The following is a 21,451-nucleotide window of genomic DNA, read 5'->3' on the forward strand; positions in this document are numbered from 1 at the left end:
TAAAGAATCAACCAGAGGGCATTTGCTGCACAATTAATGATCATTGGGAGTAGAAGACTCAGTGCAACTCTCAGACCAAAAAAAGCTTCACACCTCCAAGGGTAGTAGCATCTTCTCTGCCTCCAAAAAACATGTCCTCTTGAAAAACCCGACTGGTTTTTCTATAGTTTCTCCTCATTCCTTTGACCATTTGCTCTCAAAATTCACCAGCAGGTAGCCCATAGGGTCGCCTAAGTGCACCTCAAATTGTTTTTGAAATGGTGGCTCCAACAAGCTGTATCATCAGGAATGGCACGGGATAGGGTGAGTGTAAGCACGGGCTGTAGAGGCCATAATCCTTCAATTCCTCTCAAGTGGAAGTGCGCTTTAACTAGGGGAATCTACACCTGAAAGGGATGGAGCAATGGTTCATAGATGAAAGAGAACAAGCACTTGAAAATATTGTGGGAAGAAGAGGAAGAAAGGCTTCAAAAATTTCATGGTGAAGAAGATGATGACATGGCACTCAAGGAGGTCTTAAGGAGAGTGAACCAAGGCTCTCATACCACATGTTGGAGCTGCAAGAAGGATTGAGCAAGTGAAGCAAAAGAGAGAGTTTATTCAAGAGAGACAGGCCCAATATATAGGCTCCAGTTACATCCAGTAGTGACATCACATATGAGCTCACTAGAGCATCTAGATCCACAAATCTCTCAATCAGTTCCATGATTCTCTCAATCACACACCACACATCTAGATTCACTCAATCACACCTACTGACACCTATCCAGGCACACCATGTGTTCACACACTCACAACCTTAGACCTTAGGACTCTAGATCCCATTACATCAATTTGTCCTTCAAGGAGGGGGGCAGCAGGGGGGGGGGAGGGAGAGAAAAGAAGGAGTGTCATGATAAATGGGATATCAAGCAACCTTTTGAATCAAACCAACTATTTTCTTTCTTAAAATGAGAATCGTTAACCAAATACACTGTGTATATGATGACATTCCTATATGAGAGAACATGGCAATGGCTTTGATTTTTTAAAGCAAAAAAAAACAGGAGAGCTAGAACCACACCAAAATACCCAGTTTCATTTTGTGTGACACCCTTCTAGCTAAGAACATAAATTTTAGGACATATCGGGTTTAGCACATCAACCCCTAGCACAACCTTTTTATCATAAGAATTATCTTCTTTCTCAAAATCCACATCATTTACTCCATTCATCATGCACACAAAATCACTTCTATATGGAGAACATTATGATCTACTCGAATTTTTAAAGCCCCCAAAAAGGGGGAAAACTTAGCTAAGCACATAAATTATAAGTGCACACATGTCAGATTCTTTATTTGTGTAATTTCTTTGTAGCACAAGTAAAGTATCTTATCTTTTATCAGGCCTAATGGTCGAAGCACAAAAACTCAAAATTTACATGCACATGTCGAATTTTTCATTTTAGCCATTTCTTACTAGCATAAGTAAGCCATCATAACTTTTTTGGGGTCCAAATCATATGAAAATAAAGGACCAATGAGGATTACAAAATTTTATTAAACAATTTAAAGTATCCCTAGCCTAGCAACCATTTTTCTTTAGTTCTTTCATTAAGAGGATGATTAGTATATGTATGTGTGTGTGTGTGTGCGTGCGTGCGTGCATGCGTGTGTGTGCATGCACATATGTTCAATTGCTTAAAGACCCTCTTAATTGCGTAAAGGTAAGCTATCTTAACTTTTATAAAGGCCACACCATTCGTTAAGAAGAATCCAAGGGAAGCATCCCTTTTAATTGCCCACTCAACTTGCACACCTAGCTTATATACTAAAGCTTTGGAAAACAAGGCATGCACTTAATTTCATTTCCAATCTTGTGGTCGCATAGGCAATCTATGATGGCATAATGGCAATCATTTAGGAAATTAAAGGAGAATGTAGAAGAGAGGGGGAAGGAAAGAAGGCCCTCTCATTCCTCGCTAGCTCCTAGGTTGACAGACTAAGGTAGAACAAGTCACTGCATCCTCTAACATGATGGATTTGTCTCACTCCAGTACTCTTTGGTAAGCCAAAGAGGTTGTCGGGTGAATAGACAAGTCCATAACAGACCTAATGTCCTACCCATAATCCCATAGCCTTCTCCTAGCCATGCTAGCCTTGACGACCAAATGTAGCGAGATGGATCTAAGTGACTTAGGCAATGAGAGAAACCAGAATCCCGATCACTCACCTCTTGCAAGTGCACTTTGCGCATCGAGGTCCTAAGAGACCATCTTGGCAGGCGCCCATGCGCCCGCGCAACCTGAGAGGGAGAAAAAGAGCTCAAAGCTATGGCCATGTCTTCAATGCTGGTGATCAGAGAGGCTATGACTATGGCACTGACGATGGAGTTGCTCAAGCAATGTTCCTAGCCCACCTTGGGGCCTCGGCTAATTGCCTACATCCCCATATAAACACACGGGCCTTCCAATACAAGAGAGGCTTACCTTGCAAATCGCTTTGCCTATTGCTGCACTCGTCTTGCTCAAAGCCTCTCGCGTTGCTCTCATTCTGCTCGATGCTTCTCACATTGTCTCTCGATTTGGTCGATGCCTCTACCCTTGCTCTCGATCTACTAAACGCATCAGCTAGCTCCAGATAATGGAGCGAGCTCGACTCATGCAAAGGGGAGGCATAGAGAAGCATGCAACCTCAAGTTAACTTCTACCGACATGAACTAGAGTCCAAATATTTGCCAAAAAACTAAAATATACGAATGATACTTGGCCCAAAAGTGACTCCAAAGCCTCCCCTAAAAGGGCAAAAAAGCAATGCCCAAGTGATATTGTCACCTTGTTAGCACTGCCTTGCAAGGTAACGCTTTGCTCTCACTATTGAAAAAAGTGTCCCTCTTGCCGGGTGACTCCTTCCCCATACTCTTCTATGTTGGCTTTTAGCCCCTCCATATTTTGCTTCCTACAAAGTACTCACCCATTAATCTCGACATCATTTGAGTTTAGGAGAACCTAATGCAATGATGTGGCGGATGTGGCACCAGAGCTCTTTTTCGGTGCCTATAAACATATACGCCTCTTTTGTGCATGGGTAGAGCTCCGTCGTCCACAATCTCTTGAACTTTGGTTCACTCAGCTTTTCCGGCGGCGGCGGCGGCGGGGTGGGTCCTAGCCTCTTGAATGCACCCAGAGTATCCCCAGGCCACACACATACTCTCTCGTCCTTTAACTCATCTCTAAATTCCGAAAGAGAACGGAAACAGTGCCCACGACTCGCCACGAGTATGCAGTCTCTTACCTGTTTGGGAGCAGCTAAGGGACCAGGGCCTTTTTACGTTACAAAATCACATGGACCTTATGATGCCCCACGGAGGGGTGTCCGTCTCGAAAGATTCTGTTCATCGTCTCTTGCAGAATTGTCTAAAAATGAAAGACATAGAAGGTGGGAAGCGAGTGCTTTCCTTCTTGATCAGCTGTGGACTAGACTCGGAGGCCTCTTTTGGCGAGCAGCTTATTCGTCTGTTTGCCTCCTGCGGGAGCTTGAAAGAAGCCAACACACTTTTTGTAAAAATCCGGAACCCGAGTGTTCATACCTGGAATGCCATCATTTCAGCACATGCCAGGCTCGGTCAAAGTGAGGGGGCTCTCCAGTTGTACCACAAAATGCAGCAGGAGGGCAATAAGCCAGGAAAGTTCGTTTTTGTGTCGGTTTTGAAAGCTTGTGGAAACATAGAGTCCATAAAACAGGGCAGGCAGGTGCATGATCAGATCGCTAAAAATGAACTTGAGTTGGATGTGGTTGTTGCAAGCACCCTTGTTTATATGTATGCCAGATGCAGGAGCCTGGAGGAGGCCCGCAGGGTATTTGACAAAATGGGGGATCGGAATGTGGTGTCATGGAATGCAATGATTGCAGGGTACGTTCAGCGTGGTCATGCCATTCAGGCTCTTGAGCTTTTCAAGGAAATGCAAAAGGAAAGCTTAAAGCCGAACGAGGTCACCTTTTCATGCGTCTTAAAAGCTTGTGGCAGTACGAAAGCTATAGAGCAGGGCAAGCAGATACACGAACAGATAATCAATGGTGAACTTCGATCAAACTTGTTCATCGCAAGCTCCCTTGTTGACATGTATGCAAAATGTGGAAGCCTAGCTGAGGCACGAAAAGTATTTGACGAACTTCCAAACCGTAATGTGGTGTCATGGAATGCAATGATGTCAGGATATGTTCAATATGGGCATAGTCTTACCGCACTTGACCTTTTAGAGAAAATGCAACAAGAGGGCATGACGCCAGATAAAAGCACGGTCTCGTGCATTCTGAAAGCATGCGCTAGCATACAAGCAAAAAAAGAGGGAAAATTAATACATGACCTGGTCCTCACGAAGGGATTTGATGCAGATCTGATCGTCGCAAGTGCCCTGGTTGACATGTATGCCAAATGTGGTAGCTTGGAGGAGGCCTGCAATGTATTTGACAAATTGCCCAATCGAGATAGGGTGACTTGGGGTGCAATGATAGTAGGGTATGCTCAGCATGGGGATGGTGCTAGCGCACTTGAACTGTTTGAAAAGATGCAACAGGAGGGGATGAAGCCCGACGATGTTATATATTCATGCATCTTGAAAGCATGCTGTTTGATTGGATCCCTAGGGCAGGGCAAGTTGATACATGAACAGATCGTTGGACATGGACTGGAGACGAATTTGGTCATTGGAAGTGCTATTGTGGACATGTACAGCAAATGTGGGAGTTTGGAGGAGGGACGCAAAGTGTTTGACCAATTGCTTAAGCGTGATGTAGTGTCTTGGGGGGCAATGATTGCAGGATATGTCCAGCATGGAGATGGTCATCTTGCCTTGCAACTTTTTGATAGGATGCAGCACGATGACATAAAGCCAGACAAATTTACACTCTCATGCATTTTGAAAGCATGTGGTACCATTGAAGCCCTTAAAGAAGGCAAGTTTATACATGATCAGATTATTAGAAGTGGACTGGAATTAGATGCAATCCTTGGGATCAGCCTCATTGACATGTATGCCAAGTGCTGCAGCCTGCAGGAGGCTCACAAGGTGTTTGACGACGTGCATGATAGAGATGCAGTGACTTGGGGTGCAATGATTGCAGGATATGCACAGAGTGGGCAGTGGCTCCTCGCTCTTGAGCTTTCGAAAAAAATGCTGGAGGAGGGTGTGAAACCAGATAAGGTCACATTAGTATGCCTGTTCAAAGGGTGTAGTAGCATGGGTGCCTTGGGGCAGGCCAAGCTGATACATGACCAGATCATCGGCATCGGGGTGAAATCTGACATAATCATTGGAAACACACTGATTGACGTGTATGCCAAATGCGGCAACCTTGGGCAGGCTTACAAGATTTTTGGTGAATTGCTGGATAAAGATGTGGCCTCGTGGAATACAATGATTGCAGGGTATGTTCTGCACGGGCTTTACCTTTCTGCCCTTGAAGCTTTTGAGACAATGCAGAAGCAGCACACAGAACCAGACATAATCACATTTTCCTGCATCTTGAAGGCCTGTGGCAGTGTAGGAGCCTTGGGTGAGGGATACCTGGTACATAAGCAGATCATCACAAGGGGATGCGAGTTGAATTTGGCTGCTGGGAGTGCAACCATTGACATGTATGCCGGCAGTGGCAGCCTGGAAGATGCTCGCAGAGTGTTTGACCAAATGCCAAATCGAGATTTGTCGTCCTGGGGTACAATGATTGCAGGATATGCCCACCATGGGAACTGGAAGCTGGCTGCTGAATGCTTTAAGAAGATGCACGAACAAGGCTTGAAGCCAGATGGTAGGATTTACACTAGTATTCTAGTAGCCTGCAATCACTCTGGTGAATTGGAGGAAGGCCAAATTTACTTCAATTCTATGAAAGGAGACATGGAACCAAGTATTGAGCATTATAACTGCATGATTGACCTGCTGGGCCGTGCAGGTCAGTTGAGTGAGGCAGAACAGTTACTTCGAACTATGCCAATTCCACCAGACATTATTGGGTGGACATCTTTACTTGCCACCTGCAGAATATATGGCAATACAAAGCTAGGAAAGCAATGCTTTATTGAGGCTGTTCGGTTGGATCCCAATATTGCTGTGGGATACGTTCTCATGTCCAATATTTGTGTTGATGCTCACATGTGGAAGGATGCCCACAAACTTCAAGAGATGAAAAAATCTGCTGGTGTGTTTAAGAAGCCTGGGGCTGCTTTGATCGAGGTAAACGGCAAGGTTCATGAGTTCTATGTTAGGGATAAATCTGATCAATGCAATAATAGGATATATTGCAAGATAAAAAGATTAAGAGGTTTTTTGGAGAGAGAAGGACATATTCCATTGCTGGACATGTTGATTGAATCAATATTACAAGAGGATAAAAGAAATACCGTGTCTCAAGATGCTCAGAGAGTGACTGCGTCTTCTGAGCTTCCTGCTGCAATGGAAGCCACAGCTGTTCATCATCACAAAGTATGCACTCAATGTGACAATATCAGTGTGATTGTATCCAAGAATGAAAGACAAGATTTAGGTTCAAAGGATGCATGCTGCTTACATAATTGTCACAATGAGGATTTGTTGCTTTAAAATTAAAAACTGGCTTGAAAGCAGGTAACTCATTTTAGGTTTCCCCCCCGACCCCAAATGAGAGACATAACAAAGTAGGTAACTCATTTTAGGTTTAACCCCCCCCCGCCCCCCCCCTCCCCCCGCGGCCTGCACATTACAATTATTACAATTGCCGTTGCCAGCAGGCCTGCCCTAATCCTACGCTAGTGTCTGAAAAGGTAGTGGGGATATTGGAGCAGTATAAGGAAGCTTGTCGAGTGCGCTTCTATTTGCATAGATATTTCCACTTTTGATTAATTATGGTAGGTGAGATTAAAGGGATTGGGGGAAACAAGGCATACAAAATGGAACAAATAAAGCCCCCTAACTGTTACAGCACAAGGCACACAGTATTGGAACAAAAAAAAACCCATGCAATGGTAACCTTGTCTGAGCAACGGAATGTGGTTAGCGAAAGGGCTACATCTTTCTCTCGCTAGCCTATTATCCATGGCATTGATCGTGCCCTAGCTCACTACCGAAGACTTGAGTTATGCTATTTATCTGCTTTATTACTTGCGGCCTTGGCAACCACCAAGTGGTCAAACAATACAGCTGTAACCAATCCTCACTGAAGAGGCCGCATACAAGGAGGGGCTGCTGTTTAGGTGGACTGCTTATGCTAACTATCTACTTTCTTACTTATGGCCTTGGCAATCACCAAGTGCTCAAAAAAAACAACCGTAATCAATCCTCACTGAAGAGGTTGCATACAACCTGGGGCTATCCCTCAATGAATAAGTTAGCTGAAGAGCTGTAAAGTCCACGAAGGCTGAACTGCTGAGAATGTGCAAGCTGCTAGGGCTGGGAATGAGTCAGCGAGTCAAAGATCGGCCAAAACCAAGTTGGGTGAAAATTCAACATCGGCCAAAATGTAAATGTTGTTGCTTTTTGACCAAAAAGTCAACCATTCGTTTTTGGACCTGTTTTGTCGTTCGCTAGTTCTGTGCTGCTGCCTGTCGCCTGTTGGAATTGTTATCCCAGATATGCATAGTGATGCTCTAGAACCACGTATGCATGATCTGGAAGGATGTGGTAGATGGATGGCACAGGCCTATAGGTGCCTACGATAGTGGCATATTATCCCATTAAGCCACATCAAAACCTAACTAAACCACTTTTCTCATTTAAGCATGCCTCGTTAACTTGAGCATTATGAGATCCATGTTGAAATTCGAACAATGAAAGCTTTTTTTTCAAGAAAGAGACTTCTATTTAGAAACAATAAAGCTCCTAAAAACACCCCTAGAAAAAATACAAATAATCAGCAAAAAATGAGAATGGTGCAACTAACGAAGAGCCATGAGGGGCCTGTAGGGTAGGGAGAGAAACAAATCACTGTCCAAGTTCCTTATAATTGATGAGATCTTACCATAAGCAATGATTAAGGCTTATTGTAGCAAAATACAAGACAATGAACATAAGACAGCAATCGATTAACATCATGTCCAAGTTTAAATCTTTGTCCTCAACCCTAATCCTCTCCTTATCTTACACCCTCCACTACCACAACGTGACCACTACCAATCCCTCAAGGAGCTAGTGGTGCAAGCCTCCCTAGTATTGATAGGCCTTGGACCTGTTGCGGACCGTCGCCTTCCTTGTCACCTCGACATGAAGCTGCTCGGGGAATTCCTCCAGGCCTACAACTCAAACACCAACGTCGGCATCCTTTGCGACACAACAGACACCCACCACTTCTACCATTTCAATGTGGACGTGATACGCACTGCCTTCGACCTCCCCGTCTGCAGAAAAGTCCTCCGAGAAGAAAAAGCTACACAAAGCCCTCGGCCAGACCTGCAAGTATAACCGGAAGAAGAGCAAGGGACACATCCACTTCTCCGAAATCACCAAGACAGAGTTGGAGAAATCTGCACACGTGCTCCATTGGTTGACCCAGGTCAAGCATACGGACCACCACCAATCAATCGTGCCCAACATCGCAAGATTAGCAGCACCACAGGTGACCAACTGGGCGCCTTTCGATTATCTTATCATGACTCTGTCAAATTCACCTCAAACGAAGATAATTGAGTCTCATAGAACATCTATGTGTCCAAGGTATCCACTTTGGTTGGTTTTAAACTTATCCCAAGAGTAGACATTGCATAGAGCGTAGGAAAAGGAAGTTAGAATTGTGGAACGAACCTTAAAATGCCATGGATATATTCATTTTAAGTAGAGTACAACATTCTTTCTGACCCCAATCTAGAATGTTTCAAGTTGTATTAATCCCCGAATATGATAAAGAAAAAGAAGGGAACTACAAACATCTTCCATAGACAATCAGGATTGTTTGACATGACTCATGAGGTTTTCGAATGTGTTCATTAGAGCATTGTTGGAGTAGTAAGAAGGATTCAGCAAATGAAGCAAAATGGAGTACTTTATTCATGAGAGCTATGCCCAATATATAGGCACAAGTTACATCTAGGAGTGACCTCATATGTGAGCTCAGTAGAGCATCTAGGTCCATAAATCACTCCACTGATTTCTCAATCAAGCCCATGAATCTCTCAATTACACTAGAACCTTCTACTCTAGCACACCTACTCTCACACACTCCTAGCCCATAGGCACACACCCATACATCAATTTGTCCTTCATCCCCCCCACAAATTGATGACCTCGTCCCTCAGTAGTAGTACATGGGATGCTCCATGGCTTGCCCACCATCATGTGGCAACACACATGGCCCCACTCCTAGGACTCTTGGTTTACAACTGGGGGAGAGACAATGAATCCCCATGAGTACAACCAAGAAAACTCTCAAACAAACGACTAACAATCATTTAAGGATGGACTATCCATGGCAGAGAACCATTATTGACCTCACACACAAACTACTTAGAAAACATATGGGTCATTACCCTTGTCAAAATTGACTTGGGTGGTAAAAGTGGTGAGAGCTTTAACATCCTCTGGTTCTTCTTCTTCTTTTGTCTCTGCTTCCTCCACAAGGTTTGCTGAACATTTCTTCTTTGCATAGCATTCTTTTTCAAAATGTCCAGATTTTCCACAAAAGTTGCACTTCATCTTGCTCTTGCCCTTGAAGTTGCTTTTAGTCAAATATGCCCCATGTTCTTTGTAGTCATTCCTCTGTTTGATTTTCCTTTCCTCTTCCAAGAGGGATGCCTTAATTTCCACCAAACTAATCTCTGGTATATTGGTGAGAGTAGTGACAATAGTGCCATATTCCTCAGTTAGGCTTCTGAGTTAGATAGCAATTACAATGTCTTCATCAAGATAAAACTTGATGCCAGATAACTGAGTCAGTATGCTATTTATGGAATTTAAATGTGAAGAGATGAATTCTTCTCTATCCAATTTCAGATCAAAGAATTTGATGAGCAAGCTAAACTTGGAACATCTCCCCTGTGCTCCAAAGACAAGCTCAAGATGAGTCCATGCAACATGAGCAGTCTCACAGCCATCAATGTGGTGGATAAAAGAATCACTCAATACAAGAGCAATTATGGCTAGTGCTTTTTCATCCTTAGGAAGCCATAAAGTTTCTCCTTTCCTAGTTGTTGGTTTCTTATCTTTTCCATTAGCCACATTCCAAATCCCCTTTTTCATGAGAATAAATTTCAGTTTGGTTTGCCAAGTATGAAAACCCTCTCCCTCAAACTTATTTATCTTGATTTTAGAGGCCATAGGGAAGGTCTTACCCCACTGATGTAGCAGTGTCTAATCCCTTTATAAAAAATTAGTCTTCAAAGAAATCACCTTCACCATATAAATGCAAATTGCTAGATAAAAATTCAGAAAAACCTAGTTGTTTGTTATATGCATAACCAGTTGGCTTTTCCCAAATCCTCTTAACTGCGGTCTTCTTTACCTTGTACTTTGTCCTTCTTGTAGTCTTCTTCAAGTGCTTAGCATTGGAAGAGCATTGAGAACTTGGCATTTTGACAAGATATCAATGCCAACTGAACTTCAAACTAAAAGAGCATTCTCTGAACTATAGTTTAGCCTCACTTCATACCTCAAGCATCAACTTTAGCATCAAACTTAAAGAACTGTAAAAAATGCTTGCAGAAAACAAAGCAACCTTGGAGGATGAAATTCGACTAGATGAGAGAGCTCTTTGAGGGCTATTAATGTGTAATGAAAGGTCTACTGATGGAGAATACCCAATACCAAGCTTGAGCAAAAGTCGTGTCAGGTCGCCAAAGCCAAAAGCTCCAATGCTGACTGGTTTTTTTGTCAATACGCCTCAGTTACTTGATCATTTGCCTTCAAACTTCATCAGCAGCTAGCTCTTAAGGTCGCCCAGCCTCCCCTAAGAGGGTTTTGCAAGTCTTGTCCCCAGCAAGTCGCATTGCTCGAAGTGGCACGAATTGTGGATAGTGTTGGCACGGGCTGTGGAAGCTTCTATTCTCTAATTCCTCCTAGCCAAGGATTCACCCCATCATGGAGATGCTCGACCTCAAAGGGTGCGGGAAATGGCTCAGAGATGGAGGAGAACAAGCTTAAGGAAATTTCGTGGGAAGAGAGGGGAGAAATCCTTCATTGTGAAGGAGATGATAACATGGCACTCAAGGAGGTCTCAAGAAGGGTGAACCTGGCTCTTATACCACATGTTGGAGTAGCAAGAAGGATTTAGCAAATGAAGCAAAATGGAGTACTTTATTCATGAGAGCTATGCCCAATATATAGGCATAAGTTACATCCAAGAGTGACCTCATATGTGAGCTCAGTAGAGCACCTAGATCCACAAATCACTCCACTGATTTCTCAATCAAGCCCATGAATCTCTCAATCACACTAGAACCTTCTACTCTAGCACACCTACTCTCACACACTCCTAACATAGGACTCCTAGCCCATAGGCACACACCCATACATCAATTTGTCCTTCAAGCATCAACCATGTTAATATGGACATTTATTGACTGATTTCATCCATGCTAGTCCTTAGAGGACTAACGAATTCATGGGCTCATGGAGCTTCCTTTCACATCAGCTAGAGTAGCGATTGTAGGTAGCTTAAAGGATCCAGAAGTCGATAGAGACCTTGTAGACGATGAGATTTTGAATTCCCTTGTGTTACAGAAGAGACGGACATTTGATAATCCGGACTACATAGAGAGTACACCTATTAGAGGCTGTGGCTTTGGGAGGGCCACCCTTTGAGCTAGTTGTTAAATCTAAGAGAATGATTCTAGCCATCCTGAGTTAAAGAGGAAGGTGTAGGTGCCCTTCTCCTACCCCGTCCAAATAGGTAAAACACTTGCTACTAACTGCCTCCCCATGCAGGCCATTGTGAGAGGAGTATTGTTTGGAGCAAACGGTGTAGACTAACCTCTAGCAAAGGAGGATCTCTGACTCATGGAGGCCTCCCCGTAGGACCATGTGTCTTGTGCATGGTGTACCTAGGGTTGGATAGCAGGTGAACATGGGTTACGGGATAGCATAGGGCTGGATGGCTATTTTTAGTCGAGATTGCTATATATAGAGATTGATTCATATATAGTGCTCGCTTTATATGGAGGGAGCTATTCATAGCATTGTGCTATCTATAGTGAGTTTCCTTCTATATAGAGAGAGGACCAGTGCTATTGTGTAGTTTTAGTTGAGCGCTCCTCAACTGATGGATGGGGCTTGGACCCAAGCCAAGACTCTGGCCATCTACATGGCAAATCATAGGTGGTGTATCGAAGGTCCTCTAGATGAGCTCAGGAGGCATGGGACACCTGATACGAGCCTATAGATGAGTCGAGCTATAGCCCACGTGCTCGGGGGTGGTCGGGAGGATCGAGGGGTCTGCGCTATGATTCTGGTTGGATTGAGGATGAGATTCTAGGTCACTAATAGGGTCAGATCTTGCGGGGTCGTGTCATTTGGTATCAAAGCCGTCCTATCACAATTGAATTCAACGCAAGGTATGCAGAAAAGATGTCTTCCAGGTACGCTTTTTGAGATTGCTCTTACAAATCTGAATTTTCGCTCATGTATGGGCTGAATCGTTGGCTGATGATGTGCACTCATGATTGGGAAAGTTGTGGAAGAAATAGAAGTCGATAGGCTGTGTGCTCTCTCTCGATTGCTACGTGTTTGGAAATCGAGATTCCCTGAGAAGGGTAGGCGATGAGAAGACTAATGTTTCAGCAAGAGATATGAGTATGTGTTGTTTCTGACCTATAACTTCCCACGCTTGGGTTGTTGATGTGATTGGCTGTGTGGGGAAGAGTGGGCTGGTTAGGGAAAGAATTCGCTCTAGGTCTCAAGGATGAGATTCCTACCCTAGTGACCTAGATTTACTGCAGTTGAGAAGTAGGAGGAAAGAGAGGGCATTCATAAGCCCACAGAGCGGCTTGTCTAGGAGATTCGGGCATCAGAGACGGGCGATAAGATTGGGACAGGCACTTGGCTTTGGAAAGGAGTGTATGGCCTGATTTCAGCATGTTTTGGCTATTTTTGGCTAGCTGGAGAAAAGCGGGACAGGAGCAAAACTGTTTTTTGTTAAAAAAGCAGGTTGCTTTTTTGTTTTTCCCTAGCAAGGAAAGCACTTGCTCTAAATCAAGCACCCACCCTAAATTTACCTAGCTTTTGATGGCCCTTCATAGGCTATTTATATACCCGGGATTCCTCTCTCTCTCTCACTTCAACACTTCAGCGCATGAAGATGAATTTCCCACCCTCTTTCTGTTTGAGATCAGCCTATCAGATTCTGCCATCTTTCTTGCTGTCCTTTACCCGCCTCCTTCCTTGATTCCATGCAACACCAGATTCTCTTTTGCTAGTGTGAAGAGCACGTGTTTGGACGCAGATGTTTTTCTTCTAGTCCCTCTCCCATGCGAGATATTTTCCAGCCATGGAAGGACAACAAAGTAACGAGATACCTATATTGGATTACTGTTTTATCAAGATGAAGGACGAGGCTACATCGGAGATTATTCCTCGTAGATCTCATGACCTGCTACGAGAGATGGATTCCTTGATGGATGAACTCTAGGTAGCTCTTCACTACTATAAAACCCCTCAGTACCAGAAATATATTCACGAAGGCTCATGCTGTTCTAAATGTAGACAGCTTGTCTTAGAGTCTTTATACCGCTTCCGAGTCATTGAGAAGCGATGAAGAAGTTGAAATCCTCAGTTTTGATAGACACCTTATTATTTTTGGCTCGACTGGATCTTTTGAACCACTCTTGGTTCAAGATGTTTCCCAATTTTGTATGAATTGTAAACTATCTTGTTATTAAATTGACCAGGTTTTGGTTAATTTGGTTTCGATTTGTAACTAGTGGCATCTATAATTTGATGGTTTTTTTTCAAATTATACTTTTTATGCATATATCTTGAAGTTTTTTAGATATATGGTACATTGATGGTGCCTGAGTATTTGTTACATATTAGACCGGATTTAACAAAGGCAAATTATTTGCAGTATACTTAGGTGGTATGGGACACTAAGGTATGTTACATTGAAGATTCTCTGATGTGGTGGTATAATCCATCGTGAAACCATACCCAACGACCTCTAGGGTGAAGTACAAGTAGGCTGAATTGAATTGGGGGCAACCTGATTAGATTTTTTTTACGAGGGCTAAGATTCTTTACCCTGAGAGAAGCCATGTATTTTTTGGGTTCGACCTTGGAGCTCCATAGTCTAGACTCAATCTCAAGGAGGGTTACCACATCTCTTCTAATGATGGTCTGTCAGTGCCTTGTTTGGAACTTGGTGTTCCTAGATAAGAGATCCTAAGAACTAGATGATCCTGTGATAGGAGCGGTTTATTGTGCACAAGTTCATACAAGATATCCGATAATGGATCTTGTTTAAGAGATCTCGGATTGTCTATTTCCGTACTCTTTGGATCACATAGGATGTTACTCCTATGATGGTTGACTATATACATGTCTAGAATAGTACCATTGATTGGATATAGCCAACTGAATTTTTATTGATTATCCTCATGTAGGGGGCATTCTGAGGATAGATCAAGGGACCATATCTTTGGTCAGAATTTTGCCCATTGATACTTCCATGAAGATTCTTCCATCATGAGTTATGAACTGATACCTAATTGTTCTGCGATGGAAAGTCTATCACCCAAGAATTTGAATTACAAGGGTATTCTGTTGAGGGATTTTCTGAATACTAAGTAATTCAAGAAATTAAAGTTGATAGAAATTGCAACCTAGGAATTGACCTCGAGGGGCTCAATTGATGGGGTTGTTCGAACAATGATTCCTCGATCTCAACCTAAGATTTTTGAGTTCACGGGTATTCAACATGATGAATATTTTTTCGCGAATTCCCAATTAGAACTCAATAGATAAGGTTGATAGAATCATTTGCCTACAGGTACAGATTTTACCATGCTTTGTGTACGGATATGTCAACGGAACTAACTCTGTGGATTTAGGGGTTACTTGATTTCTCAAGGAGAATACTGGACGATACGTAACCTTGTTTAGATTGAGAGATTTACTTTTCTTGGGTTGGTTATCAAAGATTGCGGCTTTGGCCTTAGATTCTCTTTGATTTGAATCTCATGGAAAGTATAGCACACTCAAACTAATAGTCAGTATAATTATTGGCATTGACTCATCTTCACAGAGAGTCTTCAAGCTTTCTGGTGAACTCAGGAGTGAGTTCTTAGAGGAAGAATGTCATGTGCATGGTGTACCTAGGGTTGGATAGCAGGTGAACGTGGGTTACGAGAGAGCATAGGGCTGGATGGCTATTTTTAGTCGAGACTGCTATATATAGAGATTGATTCATATATAGTGCTTGCTTTATATGGAGGGAGCTATTCATAGCATTGTGCTATCTATAGCAAGTTTCCTTCTATATAGAGGGAGGGCCAATGCTATTGTGTGTAGTTTTAGTTGAACGCTCCTCAACTGATGGATGGGCTTGGACCCAGGCCAAGATTCTGGCCATCTACATGGCGGATCATAGGTGGTGTATCAAAGGTCCTCTGGACGGGCTCAGGTGGTATGGGACATCTGGGTTAGATACAAGCCTATGGATGAGTCGAGCTGTAGCCCATGTGCCCGAGGGTGGTCAGGAGGATTGAGGCGCCTGCGCTATGATTCTGGTTGGATTGAAGACGAGATTCTAGGTCAGTGATAGGGTCAAATCTTGCGGGGTCGTGTCACCATGGCTGGGGACCCACCCACCCTAACTTAACCAACATGAAATGCAAAATAAGGGCTCCTTAGAGCCCCCATTTTCCTTTTCCTTCCCCCCACCCACCGACCCACAAACACCAACATACCCCTACCCAGGTATACCCAACCCCACACAAGAGCCCCCATTTTTCATTTCCTTCCCCCTACCCACCCACCATACCCCTACCCACACACCCCCACACACACACACCCCCCCACACACCATACCCCTACCCACATATACTCACCAACCCTAAACCCACCCCAACATTGGAAATGGGAAATGGGGGCTCTTAGGAGCCCCCATTTTTATCGATACGGAGCAATGGTACATACCACTGTTGCACAACAGAAGATTGGAAGATGGTTGCAGAGTGCCTATGGAGCTGTCTCACACCCCCAAAGGATTTGGCAGTGCTCCCTCAAGGTTGTCAAGAGGATGCGATGGATCTGTAGGGTATTTACATGGGGTATGTCCGCTGGTTGGCAGAGGGGGGCATTTCCATAGACATGATCTTCCTTGGTGAATGGGGGGAGTGCATCACAGGCCAAGAGAGACAAGATTTAGTGCCTCCGTCCTCTCAAAGTGTCCAATTTTGAGTGGATATCGGCATTCCCACAGTCCAATGTATTGCCTTGACTGTGACCTCAAGAACACCAGCATTGGCAACGACTGTTCTAATGTAGGGCTGTGAGGTGTTGAATCGTGGCACTACCTAGCCCTGTAGGAAGAGGAAATTACGAGACAAGAAGCAAAGAAGGCTCTAATGGATGAAATTGGTTGCTTAAAGTGTGATGGTGATGGGTTCTCTCAATTGAGATACAGAAAGCTTTTTGGTCTCTGATGTAGCAATGTAGCTCTCTGTTTGCCCATTGACTTGATGTGCTACATGACTGCTTCTCCATCACATCGACTTTGCCTCCTTCAATTTAGCTGCTGCTACTTCGCTCTTCTTGGTACACTTTTTCACTCTCTCACTACCTCAGAGCTCTCATCCAACCCCTTGACCTACGATTTAAACAGTAACAGAACTCATCTAGAAACAGCAGATTCAGAAATCACACCAGCTTGTTTTTAGCAGCAGATTCCCCATTATAAAGCAACTCACATAACTCAAAATCAGATTCCAACTCATGTTCCCCCGCCTAAATCTCATCTATTTTGCCCATTATAAAGCAACTCACATAACTCAAAATCAGCTTGTTTTTGGCAGATTCCCCATTATAAAGCAACTCACATAACTCAAAATCAGTATCCAACTCATGTTCCACCGCCTGTAGCTAAATCTCATCTATTTTACCCTCAATCTGGAGGGACATTTTATATAGAAGGGAGACTCGCTCCTATGATGCACTCTGTACACTGTCACCGCAATTGCACTTACCTTCCTTGGCGAAATGAATTCCCTACAACAATAGTTTGCTGCTCTGTATTTTAAAAGCGAAGCAGCTGCATGAGAGTCATCACAAATCCAGAAATCAATAACACGTATCGATGACCCATGGGGGGTGTTTACCAGGGCACACACGATATCCAACTTCTCATTGTGCCTACATTTTCAGCTTTCTTTGCATCATCGGACATGTTCTGCAACACACACTTTAACTCGGGGGCATACACTTCCTCCCCAAATTTGAAGGCAAGGTCGTTTGCTTCACATATGTATATATATTTTCTTTGAGAATGTCGTAAATCGCCTGCCACAAAAGCATGCACAAATCCGCCAACCTCAGTCCAAGTCTGTCCTGGCTTTTTCAATGCTTGTTGTTTCACTCTCATTGCCTTGATCTTCTTCTCGTCTTCCTGCATGTGAGCACCTGCATAGATGTTCGACATTAAGACATAAGCTGTAGAATCCTTTTCATCCAATCGCATTGCATGTTCAAAGGCCCATCTTCCAAGCTCCACGTTACCCCACTTTTGACATGCACCCAACATAGTATGCCACATCACAAGATTAGGTTGGAAAGGCATCTTCTCCACCATTTCTACTGCCTTGTCTAATTGGCCTGCACGGCCAAGGAGATCAACCATGCAATTGTGGTGATCAATGGTTGGAGTAATGCCATAGTCTTCACTCATAGCCTCAAAGTAATTATGTCCGTTGTCCACAAGACCATCATGACTGCATACAGTAAGCACGCTACGGAATGTGACCCCATTTGGCATAATGCCTTCTCTTCTCATTCTTTCAAGCATGTGGAAAACAATCTTACCTTCTCCTAGCTGGGCATATCCAGCAATCAATGCAGTCCATGAGACTACATCTCGAACTGACAGCTTGTCAAACACTTCCCATGCCTTTACAAGCCAGCCAGATTTTGCATATATGTCAACTAACGTGCTGCCAACAACAGGATCTCTATCAAATTCCTGTCTTTTAATCTCACCATGTATTTCTAGGACCTTATCCATGGCCCCCATGCCACCACAAGCTTTTAAGCTACAAATAAACGTGACAGCATCTGGAGATACACCCTCCAGTTGCATCTGTTCAAAACAGTTTAGTGCTTCGTTACCAAGCCCGCACTCAGCATATCCTGCAATCAACATGTTCCACAACAATAAAGCTCGAAATGGCAGCTTGTCAAACAATTCCCGTGCTTTTGAAAGCAAGCCACATTTGGCATACATATCAACTAAGCTGCTGCCAACGAAAGGATCGCTTTCCAATTCTTGTCTAGTAATGCCTGCATGTATCGCTTGGCCTTTGCCTATGGCTCCTATACTGCCACACGCTTTCAAGATGCAAACAAATGTGACCGCATTGGGAGAGACCCTTTCCAGTTGCATCTGTTCAAACAAATTCAGGGCTTCCTCACCAAGCCCGCATTCAGCATATCCTGCAATTAGTGCAGTCCAGGAGACTACATCTCGAGTTGCCAGCTTGTCAAACACTTCTAGTGCTTTTGCAAGAGAGCCACATTTGGCATACATATCTACCAAGGTGCTGCCAACAAAAGGCTCTCTTTCCACTTCCTGCCTGGCAATCTCCGCATGTATTTCTTGGCCCTTGACTATGGCTCTTATGCTTCCACAAGCTTTCAAGCTGCAAACAAATGTGACAGCATCAGGAGAGACACCCTCCAGTTGCATGTTTTCGAAAGTCTTCAGTGCTTCCTCACCAAGACCGTGTTCAGCATACCCTACAATTAGTGCAGTCCACACAACTACATTTCGAACTGGCATCTTGTCAAACACTTCCTGTGCTTTTCCAAGCAAGCTGCATTTTGTATACATGTCGACCAAGGCGGTGCCAAGAAAGGGATCTCTTTGCAAATCCTGTCGAGCGATCTCGGCATGCATTTTTTGGCCTCTTTCAGCATTTTTCAGCCTAGCACAAGCCTTCAGTAGGGCGACAAAGGTATATCTGCTAGGATGTACAGAATCCTCTTGCATTTTCTGGTGCACACTGAGGGCATGCTGTGATTCCCCACGTTCAACATAACCCATGATGAGAGAAGTCCAAGAATGTTCATTCGGATCAACCAACCTGTTAAAGACCTCCTGGGCATTGCCCATGCTTCCACATCTAACCAACATTTGGACAAGGTAGTTTCCAAGAGACCTATGAGATTCCAGCCCATTTTGGCACATGTAAGCATGGAAGCGCTTGGCATATGCTAGATTTTTATCTTTCCTGCACTTCTGCAAGATGCATGTAAGTTTCTCACACGGAGCCAGCTGGGGCATCCGTTCCAAAGAGGTGAGTGCCTCCTCTAAGCGGAGCATCTCCAGTTATAGTTTTTTAGATACAAGTCCTCCAGTCCTAATGCAATTGCACTCCGATAAACGAAACTTTGACCGGCCACCGACCCACTGGACGCTTTGGACCCGCGGACTCGCAAATAGTTTTGCAGAGTATGACCACAATAAGAACCCATTGCCAGTAGTGCGTCGGTATTGTCCCGAAATGCCTGAACGCCAAAGTTTAGAGCTACTGCGAGTAGAGGGAGCCGTGGTATCATTGTGGTATCATTCACCACGGCTGTCCTTAATCCGCCCCAGGCGTCCCTTAAACTGTACATGTTGCACAAACAGTGTCCCCAGCTGTCACGGAGTTCCTGGAAGGCGATGGCAGCACATCGCCTGGGCTGTTGGTCCATTAGTACAAGTACAAGTGAGTACATTCAATGTAAAGTTTTACAAATTTTTTAAAAAACAATTCTCAGGAAAAAAAGAATGTATGTACAAGTGTATGTGTGTGGTGCATATGTGGATATATGCAATATGAAACCATTGTTTACATATCAATGCCATGTTTTTAAAAGGGAGGATAAGATGAGTATAGCAATTTTTGGCCTACCACAGGGAGGCCTAACTGAAGGCAAAGGCGATTCAAAAGCAAAAATGGCCATTTTTTATTTTGATTTTTTTCTTCCTATTTTTTTCCTCCACATTTTTAGGGCCTCTCTCTCTCTCTCTCTCTCTCTCTCTCTCTCTCCCCCTCTCCCTCATCCCTTTCAATTCATCATCTCTGCCCTCTTTCGCTATTTGGATCTCCGGCAGGCCTTATGAATGATTTAGTATCATTCACCTTGTTTTTTTACATCGACATTTGCAAACAAAAGTGTTGCAACTGTTACGGAAATAGGGTGAGTTGTTGAAGCTGTTTACATTGTGTTTTTTTAAAGAGAAACCGTGGTGGTGTTTCTCTTAGAGAAAACGAAAGCTATGAAAGAGGGCTCCCAAAGTCATCTACTTTGTAGCTGCTGTGAGCTTCTTGTAAGTGATTGCATATAGGTAGGACCTTATTCTTAAGCCTTTTAAGACTAGTAATCTTTATTTTATTGGTACCTGAGAGATGGTCAGTTGTGAGTATGGTTTTGCACTCAACGTGTAGGCTCGATAATATGCAAGCATTGTTAAATTGTTTGGGCTCGTGCCTTGTCATAATTTGGTAGATGTTGTACTTTAGCAGCGGTCTTTGAAGTAGTCATAATGTAGTCTTGGATGTCTGGAATGAACATGCAATTTCATTAGACGTGTGTTTTATTAGTGCAAACCACGACTAAATACCACAGTAAGTCCAAACACTTTAACAAGTATCTAATTGTGCATGACATAAACACATTCAATTTTAAAAATTAAGAATCTTTGCTATGGAACTGAATATTGATTTTGTTGATAGGTGGATAGAAAGGAACTTACACTGAAGGGATGAATTGTGGGATATGTATCGGCATGAGGTAGGCAAGGTATGCTATTGTGGTGCCAAATATGCTATCTTGCAAATGAGCATTTGTCCATATATGAACTAATTGTGAGTTATATACAGTTGTTGATTGTTTAAATGTGAGCTTCAAGCTAAAGTTCTCAATGAGCATTTGAAATTTTGATTATTCTAGAGTGTATCTATGTTTAAGTCGCCAAGCACGATTATTGGACATGTTGTTGGTGAGACCATTAGCACCTCGTGTAGATATGTACCAATGTTTGCTCTTGGAGAGCGATATGTCAAAATGATAAATACTGAATTTCTTGTACAAGGGTTGATGTATACTGCAATGAATTCATTTTCATTTGTAGTGTTAACTTGGACAGTATGGTTGCACCCACCATGGCTTTCCATCAAGTGTGCATAGGATGGGGGTGCATTGCCATGATACGACTCAACGACCTTCACTAGTAGGCCGTTCAAATCTAAGATTACATCTCTTCTTTCTTGATGGAGAGGCACTGATACCACTATCGGTGGCATCACTAGAGGTGGAGGCC

General features: G+C 43.4%; 2 protein-coding genes across 2 annotated transcripts; one reads left to right on the top strand and one right to left on the bottom strand.

Annotated features, from left to right (window-relative positions):
* Nucleotides 1–3,081: 3,081 nt before the first annotated feature.
* On the top strand, nt 3,082–6,579 carry LOC147906231 (pentatricopeptide repeat-containing protein At5g27110-like). The gene has a single exon (XM_087389393.1). It carries the CDS (start codon nt 3,325–3,327, stop codon nt 6,577–6,579), a length of 3,255 nt encoding a protein of 1,084 aa, XP_087245519.1. The 5' UTR covers nt 3,082–3,324.
* A 1,671-nt stretch (nt 6,580–8,250) lies between these two features.
* LOC147906232 (pentatricopeptide repeat-containing protein At1g31920-like) lies at nt 8,251–19,839 on the bottom strand. The gene is made up of 9 exons (XM_087389518.1): nt 19,490–19,839; nt 18,972–19,265; nt 18,717–18,782; nt 18,366–18,461; nt 18,012–18,176; nt 17,272–17,858; nt 17,118–17,182; nt 16,715–16,741; nt 8,251–8,400 (listed from the first exon to the last, which is right to left on the bottom strand). Exons 1-9 carry the CDS (start codon nt 19,837–19,839, stop codon nt 8,251–8,253), a joined length of 1,800 nt encoding a protein of 599 aa, XP_087245644.1.
* Nucleotides 19,840–21,451: the final 1,612 nt, after the last annotated feature.

The sequence above is a fragment of the Dipteris shenzhenensis genome, chromosome 1, assembly GCF_047967505.1.
Source record: "Dipteris shenzhenensis isolate YYH24624 ecotype China chromosome 1, Dip_SZ_1.0, whole genome shotgun sequence".
NCBI lineage: Eukaryota > Viridiplantae > Streptophyta > Polypodiopsida > Gleicheniales > Dipteridaceae > Dipteris > Dipteris shenzhenensis.

Coding starts and splice junctions, on each gene's coding strand:
- LOC147906232 (XM_087389518.1), bottom strand. CDS start 19,839: ATGGACCAACAGCCCAGGCGATGTGCTGCCATCGCCTTCCAGGAACTC. Junction 18,783..18,971: donor GGCACCGCCTTGGTCGACAT/GTATACAAAATG, acceptor ATTTGTTTGCAG/CTTGAAAGCTTGTGGAAGCA. Junction 18,177..18,365: donor GGCAGCAGCTTAGTTGATAT/GTATGCCAAATG, acceptor GTTTATTTGTAG/CTTAAAAGCTTGTGGTGGCA.
- LOC147906231 (XM_087389393.1), top strand. CDS start 3,325: ATGGACCTTATGATGCCCCACGGAGGGGTGTCCGTCTCGAAAGATTCT.